General features: G+C 38.5%; 1 protein-coding gene across 2 annotated transcripts; it reads left to right on the forward strand.

The window, feature by feature from the left end:
* The first annotated feature begins 2,597 nt into the window (after nt 1–2,597).
* LOC307166798 (RIMS-binding protein 2) lies at nt 2,598–7,386 on the forward strand. 2 transcript variants are annotated; one of them, XM_079885453.1, is made up of 5 exons: nt 2,598–3,167; nt 3,310–3,472; nt 3,603–3,706; nt 4,689–4,760; nt 4,849–7,386. In XM_079885453.1, exons 1-5 carry the CDS (start codon nt 2,961–2,963, stop codon nt 4,912–4,914), a joined length of 612 nt encoding a protein of 203 aa, XP_079741579.1. In that variant the 5' UTR covers nt 2,598–2,960; the 3' UTR covers nt 4,915–7,386. The 2 variants fall into 2 exon arrangements, with proteins under 2 accessions (XP_079741579.1, XP_079741578.1); XM_079885452.1 differs by having other exon boundaries at nt 2,915–3,167; nt 4,689–7,380.
* Nucleotides 7,387–12,091: the final 4,705 nt, after the last annotated feature.

Below are 12,091 nucleotides of genomic sequence, written 5' to 3' on the forward strand. Positions count from 1 at the left end.
TGGCTGCGCGTACTGCGCAGACTCAAACTGAGCTTGATGACGTAGATGTGACGTAGCAAAAGACAGTTGTAAGTCTTCTAGCTGTGCCAAGAGAAATCTGAATCATTCCTTTCCGAATCTTGCAGAGACAGAGAGAGCGTGAGTAGGAGCTGTCCATGAGCTAGGAGCAGGAGCAACTTTATGACTCTCTATGGGCTTCTCCCTTGACTTTATCGGACTTTGTGCCTCCACGTCCCCCCGATTGACTGCGAGCTTCTCCTCCTGTCTATACGGTAATTTCCAGAGAGTCGCGTGGTTATGACGCAATCGTTAGCCTAATTTTAACAAAAACTGCTTCTACGGGGCCATGACGTATAAGATACAAGGTAATGGAGCCTTTTATACATTGTCTTGTTTCTTTAGAAATAAACAATGGACAAATGGAGTCTTTAAACGCCTCAGATGTGAAGTTATTCTCTGTCAAAGTGACGCCAAAATAAATGGGAGTCAATGGAATGCTAACAGCAGGTGATGGCTTGTTTCCGGGTGCTGGATTGCTCCCCCTGGCAATTACACATGCAGAGGGAGCATGTGAAACCAGAGGGAGTGGTTCTAGTAGACAAATCACAGCGCTTGCGGTCCGCATAGAATTGATGTTGTTACATTTTTGGAGAGGTGCACGTCAGGGTACGCGTGCTACACACAGCCTACGAAGTAGCTATGGCGTGAGTTTGATGCAGAAGTATAATTTGGACTTTACTTCAGTCGTCAGTGTCACATGATCCTTCAGAAATTCGAATATGCTGATTTGCTGCTCAAGAAACGTTTGTTACTATTATTATCAATGTTGAAAATGGTTATGTAAAAAAAAACAAAAAAAAAAACTTTTATTCAGCAATGATGCATTAAATTGATCAAAATTGACATTAAAGACATTTATAATGTTACAAAAGATTATATTTCAAATAAATGAAATATAACTTTATTATTCACCAAAGAATCCTGGGGAATTGTCCACAACTGTTTTCAACATTGATAATAATAATGAATGTTTTTTGAGCATCAAATCAGCATATTAGAATGATTTCTGAAGAATCATGTGACACTGAAGACTGGAGTAATGATGCTGAAAATTCAGCTTTGCATCACAGGAATAATTTTGTATATATATAATATATTCAAAAAGAGAACAGTTATTTTACATTTTAACCCTAACCCTTTTTAAATCAAATAAATGCAGCCTTGGCAGACAGACAGACAGACAGACAGACAGACAGACAGACAGATAGATAGATAGATAGATAGATAGATAGATAGATAGATAGATAGATAGATAGATAGATAGATAGATAGATAGATAGATAGATAGATAGATAGATAGATAGAAAGTTTAGTTTTAAAAGAATCAATGTTTAATTGGCTTGCCATATGGGTGCCTCACTCATGATGTAATAGTCCTTATATGGGAGCGAAGAGGCCACATATCAGCAGTGATGATGATGGCACATTAGAGGTCTTCTAAGAACAAATGCAATATGGGAGAATGAGTCACCCACTATTACCAATTCTAGAACCCCTCCTGTATGGAGTGGAGGATTTTGGGGATGACACAATTATGGTAACATTTAGGATAGTGTGTCTCATGTTTTGTCCATGCTCAGAAAGGTTATAGGTTATTAGACCGATGGAACAGACAAACAACTTGGTCTTTCATATGGGTCATTTTACAAGAACGGTGCAATGTGTATCCCTTATATAGGGGAGACTGGGGCTAGTTGTCATATGGGGAATTGGGCACAAAGTTTAACTTATCTTTAATATTCCCTCTATGAATTCATTTCTTTTACATTGTTCTCTATAAGTAGGTAATTTGAAAGTATCACAGAAAATTCCAGAATAGAATAGAATAGAATAGAATAGAATAGAATAGAATAGAATAGAATAGAATAGAATAGAATATGGAAGTGTCAGTGAAATGGTAATTACAAATAGCAAATTCTAGAATAGAATAGAATAGAATAGAATAGAATAGAATAGAATAGAATAGAATAGAATAGAATAGAATAGAATAGAAGAGTCAGTGAAATGGTATTTACAATCAGGAAATTCCAGAATAGAATAGAATAGAATAGAATAGAATAGAATAGAATAGAATAGAATAGAATAGAATAGAATAGAATAGAATATGGAAGTCTCTGGAATATGGTCACTGCAAATAGGAAATTCCAGAATAGAATCGAATAGAATATGGAGGGTCAAGAATATGGTCATTGCAAACAGGAAATACCTGAATAGTATAGAATAGAAAATGGAAATGGAAATGACAGCAATATGCCAATTACATATATGAATAGAATAGAATAGAATAGAATAGAATAGAATAGAATAGAATAGAATAGAATAGAATAGAATAGAATAGAATAGAATAGATGGAAGTCAAGTTTTTTCCCCATGACCGTAGCACCTGGGTCATACAATATCTCCACAGTATTTTTTGGTTCTCCTTAGGTAAGCCCAGGCAAACCTTTTTTTGTTTACAAAGGATTGTCCTGAAAGGGTGAAAAGGACATGCTGGGTTACTTCTTTGGCGATAATGCGGTTAACGGCTAGCTCTACTTGGCACAGTTCAGAACGGATGGCTCAGCTAATCGGCAGAGCTGTGCGCAGCAGGACTGGGCCAAATCCACTGGCAGAGTGTTATTCCTTTTTCTTTCTCACCATGACGTGAAATTTGTTCATTCACTAAATAATTCAATAGACTATCTTTAAAAAAATGGACTTGACAGATGTCAGATTTGCATTTGGAGACGTTTCAGGTAAAACTGATCCATTTCATCCAAGAGGATTAGTCTCAGGCAGATTATCTTGGCTCCCTCTCTTAATGCTAAAGCTAGGGAGCATATGGGTGTTTGCTAACCACCTGTCTACCTACTGAGGGGACATCAGACAGACAGTCACAGGGATAGAGGAAGAAGGCTGCAATGATTGGGCTGGATGTTTATCTGTATCCAGATGGTCTTAGGGTTGCTTCACCAGAAGATATAGAGAAGTGGGAATCAGAGAGGGAAATGTATGAGCCGAATGTGCGCCTCTTTGTGGCTCTGTTCTCATACAACCCTGCGGTGATGTCACCAAACCCTGAAACAATGGAGGAGGAACTGCCTTTTCAACAAGGACAGATCATTAAAGTAAAGATGATTTTTTCTTCTTCTCTGTTGTTCTTTTATCTAATTCACAATCAGTCGCAATGCATCATCTTCAGATCATTTGTGTTCTGCTTCGCTCATGCGTTGGGAAGCTTAAGAGTCAGTGGGATATGTTCTCTTGTAGGTATATGGAGATAAAGACGCTGATGGCTTCTATAGTGGGGAGACTGGCGGTCGCTTTGGTTTTGTGCCAAGCAACATGGTATCAGAGATTCCTGTGGAAGATGGAGAGCTTAAATGTCATCTGTTCCAGCAGGGGTTTTTACCAGAGGAGACGCCTTCTATAGGCAAGTATTTTTCGTCTTTTTTTTTTTTTTTTTTGATAAAAGTATCCACGCAATTAACACATTATTAAAAGTATTAAACTATTATGGATTTATTGATTGATTCATGGCTTCTTTGTACCATTAATATTAGCACCCAGTGATACTTCTAGTGTGGCGGATGGTGGGAAGGTCCACAGGATGGTGGCCATTTTTGATTATGACCCTTGGGAAAGTTCTCCAAACTTGGACATTGAGGTGATTAATAAATATTATAAATTTTTGTGCTCCAAATATAAATTTTACAGCTATTTGTGTGTGTGTGGTTCCGGTAAGCCCAACATTATGGGGACAAAATGTCCCCACAAAGATGGCAATATCCGAAATCCATGTCCATTTTTTGGTCCCCACAGCTTATAAATATGAAATTTGAAATTTGAAAAAAAGTAAAAATGCAGAAAGTTTTCTGTGATGGTATGGTTTAAGGGATAGATTATACAGTTTGTACAGTATGAAAATGATTATGTCTATATGGAAAGTCCCCATAAAACATGGAGACCGAATGTGTGTGTGTGTGTGTGTGTGTGTGTGTGTGTGTGTGTGTGTGTGTGTGTGTGTGTGTGTGTGTGTGTGTGTGTGTAGGATTCATTGAAAAAAAATTACATTTATAAAATATTTTAATAATAGAAATTAATAATAAAATAAATAGTTAATAGTTAAAATATTTTGATTTTGAAATTATTATTAAACTGATAAGTTTTATTTTATAATATTTTAATATATATGTTAATAAATATTTTAACTATTATAATATAATACTTATATATTATTGCAAGCATTTGATTAAAATATTATATCAATATAACAAGTCTGGAATATTATTTATGGTAAAACTTTAGTTTAGGGTCCAATTCTCTAGTTGCTTATTAGTATGTTTATTATAGGATATTGGCTGTTTATTAGTAATTATAAAGCACATATTAATCATATTCTACAAAAAGCAGTAATTAAGAGTTTATTGAGGCAAAAGTCATAGTTAATAGTTAGTTACAATTGTGAGAGTTGGACCATAATCTAAAGTGTGACATTATTTATTTATCAAATGATAATCAAGACATAAATGAAACATCATAGCAACATCCTATTTATTGATAACTTATTTAATGAAATAGCACTTAAATGAATCTTAAAATATCAAATATAATTTTAAATCTGTGTATTTGGTTGTTTTGTTCTTTAGGATGAGCTTCCCTTTCGTGCTGGAGACATTATATATGTTTTTGGGGAAATGGACAGTGATGGATTTTATTATGTAAGTATTACAACTCTGTCTACTACACCATGCATGCATTTTTTTTGTAAAAATCATGAGTTAAAGAATGAATGTTTTATTGATCCAGGGGGATCTACATGGTTATCGAGGTCTTGTGCCATCAAACTTCTTGCAACCACTGCCTTGGGATTAAATGAAATGAGCAATCATAAATCAAGAACAGAAGAGTGACCTCAGATTGTGACTGTAACCCACTTTACTGAATTCAGCTCCAACTCCATTCTTGCTTTTTGTTTTTCTGGTCATTTTTTATATAAAGTGTCTTTTTTCCTGTAATGTACTGTACATGACACTATATGCGCCCCCTTATTGCACTCGACCTTCTCATTCACTAACTTTAGCTCAAGTACGTACATTAAATGGAATTCATTTCTGTATAATACAAGAGCTTTTGGAAGCAGCTAGTGTATTATAGCCTTAAATAACTGATAATGGCAGTTTAATAATTATCGTTTTTTACTTTATAAGTAAGTGTGTCTTCTTTATATGATTTAAGCTATTTTTGTAATGTCATTCGTCTATGTGTTATTTTAACAACTCCGCACTCTGTTTTTCACACATATTTGCAGTTGCTTAATTTCCCCATTTCATAATTTATTCAATATACAAGTTAATTTGCATACATACAGATGAACAATTAAAAAACAAAACAGTCGCATTACAATCAGCCATGAAACACATTCGTAATAAATATTTCATAGATGGGACATTCATTTTCAGCATCTTTGGTGCTCCATCGCAGCCAACAGTACACTCATCCATAAAGTAGGAAACACTACACCGTGTAAAGACCTTTAGTAGTGCTGTCTACTTTATGAGTGACTGCACTGTACCTCTGAAGTTCCCGCCTCGTCTCTTCATGGTCCAATCGTTACATTGCATGCTTCCTCTTATCTCCATGTGCTCCAAATGTTCATTTTACAGCTATTTGTTAAACCTGTAAGAAATTAAATCAAATGAATGTATTTAAATAAGTCAAATCATGTTTAAACATGGTTGGGTGTTCGGCTGCATCTACTTCATAGTTCATAGTGAGTCACTGTAAACCATAAAGGAGTTTAGAATCATTTTTATTGCCTATATATAGTGCTATAGCAGGTAAAAATGCAATATTACATGTGAAATGAACTAATCTAAAAACAGTATCATGTATAATACATCCAGTTTTGCTGCGTATTAAGAATTTAATGTGAAGTCTGAACCTTTGAAATGGACTATTACATTTTGGTATTGCTAAACTACTTGTAAAATAAATGTGTACAAAGATAAAAAATGGGTGTGTATTTTATTTTTTATTATTTTTAAAAATTTAAGTTGTAACAAATTCACTTAACTCTATTCACAATCACGTCGAGCAGTTTACCATCTTAGATAATTTAAGCCAAGTTTATAAAAACGAAAAAACTGCATTTTTATCCAATATTTTAGAATAAACCGAAGAGAAGGGACTTACCAGTTCTCTGCCTACTTGATCCCGGAAACAACAGAGAAAAGAGAAAGAAGTTGTCGCCTTTTAACACTTTTTAGGGCACATGGTGCAAACCACAGGAAGAGGCCCTGCAGTCGCTGTCTTAAAGAAGCACAAATTCGCACGCCTATTGGACTACAGCGAGTTTCGTTCGAAGACAGACTCAAACTAATTCCTTTTAAGGGCATTTTAAGCGATAAAAGTCAGATCAGAAATGACAGAATAAACCCTGTGGTCTTTAGCATATATCAAAATCACACAAAGACATAAAGAGGAAGTCTAGTAAACATGTGATCAGATTGCACCAGGCTTCCACATAGTCTGACTTTGCATCTTTAAAGCTACATTATTCCATTTTCATCTTAAATAACAGCTGTGTTGGGCTATGAGAAAGTATGGTCAGTGGAAGATGTGCACATGTTTTGTTTTAGTTATAATCAATAGCTTCACGATGGCTTAAATATATGAAGCATAATCTCGCTCGCAGCTCTTGCTGAGGGGGAGGGGTGCTTGTGCAAAACCACACTGTTTCATCAGCATATTACATATAGCTTTGAGTGGAATATGAGGGTGCAATGATGTGTCATAAATGTCAAATGAGAGTTATTTAAAATGATGGCTTGCTAATTTTACATTGCTTTATGGTAAGATGCTGATAAAAGTGAAACAGTTATAATCTGTTGAAATATTGCGCACATAGTTAATCGAGCAGATATGAGACTATCGAATCATATGTAAATCAAAATGTAATTCGAGTCACTCTTTCTTCGGTGTCATTTTCCTCAGATGCTCGAACTGATAGACTCTTTGTCCCAGACTCCCCTGAGTACGTACTTTGATAAACAGGAGGCCGCTCTCCCATTTCCCTGAACATGATGTACACGCGATGGACTTGGTTGTCTAGACAACCCAAACCTCAAACTCTCGTTTGACACGCACAGAAGGAAGTGGGGGATGTGCAGACACTTCTCTATGATGTACAATGATAATGTACCTAGTGTTGTAAAAACTTTTTTACAGACATTTTACAGACGAGTGATTCTTTAAAAATGGGCAGTTTGGGCTATGTGGGCTTTTAAACACTGTACTTTTCACATTTGCACGTTTATTTAATTTGTTTAAAGGGTTAATTCACCCAAAAAAGAAAATTCTGCCTCTAACTACTCCAAACCCATAAGACTTTTGTTCATCTTTGAAACACAAATGAGGATATTTTTTATGAAATCTGAGAGATTTTTGTCCCTCCATTGACAGCTACGCAACTACCACTTTGATGCTTCAAAAAGTTCATAAAAGTTAATAAAGTTCATAAAGATCGTAAAACTAATCCATATGAATTGAGCGGTTTAGTACAATGTCTAAAGAGACTTGATAGCTTTATGAACAGATTGAATTTAGGCTTTTATTCGCACATAAATATTCATCAAGGCACACATAAGTAATGGTAAACAGAAGCTCAAGCATGTTCGTTTGATGTACGAGAAACAATGAGGTTCATCCATTCTCGTGTTACGCAGCACGTTTGAGCTTCAGCAAGAACCAATGAGGTCCATTCTCGTGTTACGCAGCACGTTTGAGCTTTAGCAAGAACCAATGAGGTTCATTCTCACGTTACGCAGCACGTTTGAGCTTCAGCAAGAACCAATGAGGTTCATTCTTGTGTTACGCAGCACGTTTGAGCTTCAGCAAGAACTAATGAGGTCCATTCTCGTGTTATGCAGCACGTTTGAGCTTCCGCAAGAACCAATGAGGTTCATTCTCGTGTTACGCAGCACGTTTGAGCTTTAGCAAGAACCAATGAGGTTCATTCTCGTGTTACGCAGCACGTTTGAGCTTTAGCAAGAACCAATGAGGTTCATTCTCGTGTTACGCAGCACGTTTGAGCTTTAGCAAGAACCAATGAGGTTCATTCTCGTGTTACGCAGCACGTTTGAGCTTTAGCAAGAGCCAATGAGGTTCCTTCTCGTGTTACGCAGCACGTTTGAGCTTTAGCAAGAGCCAATGAGGTTCATTCTCGTGTTACGCAGCACGTTTGAGCTTCCGCGAGAACCAATGAGGTTCATTCTTGTGTTACGCAGCACGTTTGAGCTTTAGCAAGAGCCAATGAGGTTCATTCTCGTGTTATGCAGCACGTTTGAGCTTTAGCAAGAACCAATGAGGTTCATTCTCGTGTTACGCAGCACGTTTGAGCTTTAGCAAGAACCAATGAGGTTCATTCTCGTGTTACGCAGCACGTTTGAGCTTTAGCAAGAACCAATGAGGTTCATTCTCGTGTTACGCAGCACGTTTGAGCTTCAGCAAGAACCAATGAGGTTCATTCTCGTGTTACGCAGCACGTTTGAGCTTCAGCAAGAACCAATGAGGTTCATTCTTGTGTTACGCAGCACGTTTGAGCTTCAGCAAGAGCCAATGAGGTTCATTCTCGTGTTATGCAGCACGTTTGAGCTTCCGCAAGAACCAATGAGGTTCATTCTCGTGTTACGCAGCACGTTTGAGCTTCAGCAAGAGCCAATGAGGTTCATTCTCGTGTTATGCAGCACGTTTGAGCTTTAGCAAGAACCAATGAGGTTCATTCTTGTGTTACGCAGCACGTTTGAGCTTCAGCAAGAGCCAATGAGGTTCATTCTCGTGTTATGCAGCACGTTTGAGCTTCCGCAAGAACCAATGAGGTTCATTCTCGTGTTACGCAGCACGTTTGAGCTTCAGCAAGAGCCAATGAGGTTCATTCTCGTGTTATGCAGCACGTTTGAGCTTTAGCAAGAACCAATGAGGTTCATTCTCGTGTTACGCAGCACGTTTGAGCTTTAGCAAGAACCAATGAGGTTCATTCTCGTGTTATGCAGCACGTTTGAGCTTCAGCAAGAACCAATGAGGTTCATTCTTGTGTTACGCAGCACGTTTGAGCTTCAGCAAGAGCCAATGAGGTTCATTCTCGTGTTATGCAGCACGTTTGAGCTTCCGCAAGAACCAATGAGGTTCATTCTCGTGTTACGCAGCACGTTTGAGCTTCAGCAAGAGCCAATGAGGTTCATTCTCGTGTTATGCAGCACGTTTGAGCTTTAGCAAGAACCAATGAGGTTCATTCTCGTGTTACGCAGCACGTTTGAGCTTTAGCAAGAACCAATGAGGTTCATTCTCGTGTTACGCAGCACGTTTGAGCTTTAGCAAGAACCAATGAGGTTCATTCTCGTGTTACGCAGCACGTTTGAGCTTTAGCAGGAGCCAATGAGGTTCCTTCTCGTGTTACGCAGCACGTTTGAGCTTTAGCAAGAGCCAATGAGGTTCATTCTCGTGTTACGCAGCACGTTTGAGCTTTAGCAAGAACCAATGAGGTTCATTCTCGTGTTACGCAGCACGTTTGAGCTTTAGCAAGAGCCAATGAGGTTCATTCTCGTGTTACGCAGCACGTTTAAGCTTTAGCAAGAACCAATGAGGTTCATTCTCGTGTTACGCAGCACGTTTGAGCTTTAGCAAGAACCAATGAGGTTCATTCTCGTGTTACGCAGCACGTTTGAGCTTTAGCAAGAACCAATGAGGTTCATTCTCGTGTTACGCAGCACGTTTGAGCTTTAGCAAGAACCAATGAGGTTCATTCTCGTGTTACGCAGCACGTTTGAGCTTTAGCAAGAACCAATGAGGTTCATTCTCGTGTTACGCAGCACGTTTGAGCTTTAGCAAGAACCAATGAGGTTCATTCTCGTGTTACGCAGCACGTTTGAGCTTTAGCAAGAACCAATGAGGTTCATTCTCGTGTTACGCAGCACGTTTGAGCTTTAGCAAGAGCCAATGAGGTTCATTCTCGTGTTACGCAGCACGTTTGAGCTTTAGCAAGAGCCAATGAGGTTCATTCTCGTGTTACGCAGCACGTTTGAGCTTCCGCGAGAACCAATGAGGTTCATTCTTGTGTTACGCAGCACGTTTGAGCTTTAGCAAGAGCCAATGAGGTTCATTCTCGTGTTACGCAGCACGTTTGAGCTTTAGCAAGAACCAATGAGGTTCATTCTTGTGTTACGCAGCACGTTTGAGCTTTAGCAAGAACCAATGAGGTTCATTCTCGTGTTACGCAGCACGTTTGAGCTTTAGCAAGAACCAATGAGGTTCATTCTCGTGTTACGCAGCACGTTTGAGCTTTAGCAAGAACCAATGAGGTTCATTCTCGTGTTACGCAGCACGTTTGAGCTTCCGCGAGAACCAATGAGGTTCATTCTTGTGTTATGCAGCACGTTTGAGCTTTAGCAAGAGCCAATGAGGTTCATTCTCGTGTTACGCAGCACGTTTGAGCTTTAGCAAGAACCAATGAGGTTCATTCTTGTGTTACGCAGCACGTTTGAGCTTTAGCAAGAACCAATGAGGTTCATTCTCGTGTTACACAGCACGTTTGAGCTTTAGCAAGAACCAATGAGGTTCATTCTCGTGTTACACAGCACGTTTGAGCTTTAGCAAGAACCAATGAGGTTCATTCTCGTGTTACGCAGCACGTTTGAGCTTTAGCAAGAACCAATGAGGTTCATTCTCGTGTTACGCAGCACGTTTGAGCTTCCGCGAGAACCAATGAGGTTCATTCTTGTGTTACGCAGCACGTTTGAGCTTTAGCAAGAACCAATGAGGTTCATTCTCGTGTTACGCAGCACGTTTGAGCTTTAGCAAGAACCAATGAGGTTCATTCTCGTGTTACGCAGCACCTTTGAGCTTTAGCAAGAGCCAATGAGGTTCATTCTCGTGTTACGCAGCACGTTTGAGCTTTAGCAAGAACCAATGAGGTTCATTCTCGTGTTACGCAGCACGTTTGAGCTTCCGCGAGAACCAATGAGGTTCATTCTTGTGTTACGCAGCACGTTTGAGCTTTAGCAAGAACCAATGAGGTTCGTTCTCGTGTTACGCAGCACGTTTGAGCTTTAGCAAGAACCAATGAGGTTCATTCTCGTGTTACGCAGCACGCTTGAGCTTTAGCAAGAACCAATGAGGTTCATTCTCGTGTTACGCAGCACGTTTGAGCTTCCGCGAGAACCAATGAGGTTCATTCTTGTGTTACGCAGCACGTTTGAGCTTTAGCAAGAACCAATGAGGTTCATTCTCGTGTTACGCAGCACGTTTGAGCTTTAGCAAGAACCAATGAGGTTCATTCTCGTGTTACGCAGCACGTTTGAGCTTTAGCAAGAGCCAATGAGGTTCATTCTCGTGTTACGCAGCACGTTTGAGCTTTAGCAAGAACCAATGAGGTTCATTCTCGTGTTACGCAGCACGTTTGAGCTTCCGCGAGAACCAATGAGGTTCATTCTTGTGTTACGCAGCACATTTGAGCTTCAGCAAGTACCAATGAAGTTTGTTCTCGTGCTTCAAGCAAGTACAGTTGAGCTTCTGTTTCGCTGATCAGTGTTTATATGTGAATAAAAGCCTAAATTAAATGTGCTCATCATAAAGCAATGTTTATATTTCTTCAGAAAATTTGGATTAAACCGCTCAATTCATATGGCTTAGTTTTACAATTTCTTTATGAACTTTTTGAAGCATCAAAGTAGTTGTGTAGCTGCCAATGGAGAGACAGAAATCTCAGATTCAGCGTTTCAGAGAAAACATTTTTGAACATTTTTGTTCAAAATTTTTTAATTTCATGGCTAGCAGTTATTCATCCAAAATACGCACAATTAAAAAAATATATTTTCCCAGTGTTTGCATAAAATTGGAAAACATTACAGCTTGATTGGAAATTATGTATAATAAAAATAATCTTTTCACAAGTACCTTGTTATTTTTTTCGGTTTCCTTACATATTCTCATCTCAAGCTCTTCACTGACATGTTTGTCTTGGCCTTGGTAAACAAATTTACTGCTATACTTTAGT

This window comes from Squalius cephalus (genome assembly GCF_949319135.1).
Source record: "Squalius cephalus genome assembly, chromosome: 11".
Lineage (NCBI taxonomy): Eukaryota > Metazoa > Chordata > Actinopteri > Cypriniformes > Leuciscidae > Squalius > Squalius cephalus.

Excerpts from the sequence above, each read along its gene's own strand:
- LOC307166798 (XM_079885452.1), top strand. The coding sequence starts at position 2,961 with ATGATTGGGCTGGATGTTTATCTGTATCCAGATGGTCTTAGGGTTGCT. Across the intron at positions 3,168-3,309 it reads AACAAGGACAGATCATTAAA|GTATATGGAGATAAAGACGC; the intron begins GTAAAGATGATT and ends GTTCTCTTGTAG. Across the intron at positions 3,473-3,602 it reads AGAGGAGACGCCTTCTATAG|CACCCAGTGATACTTCTAGT; the intron begins GCAAGTATTTTT and ends CATTAATATTAG.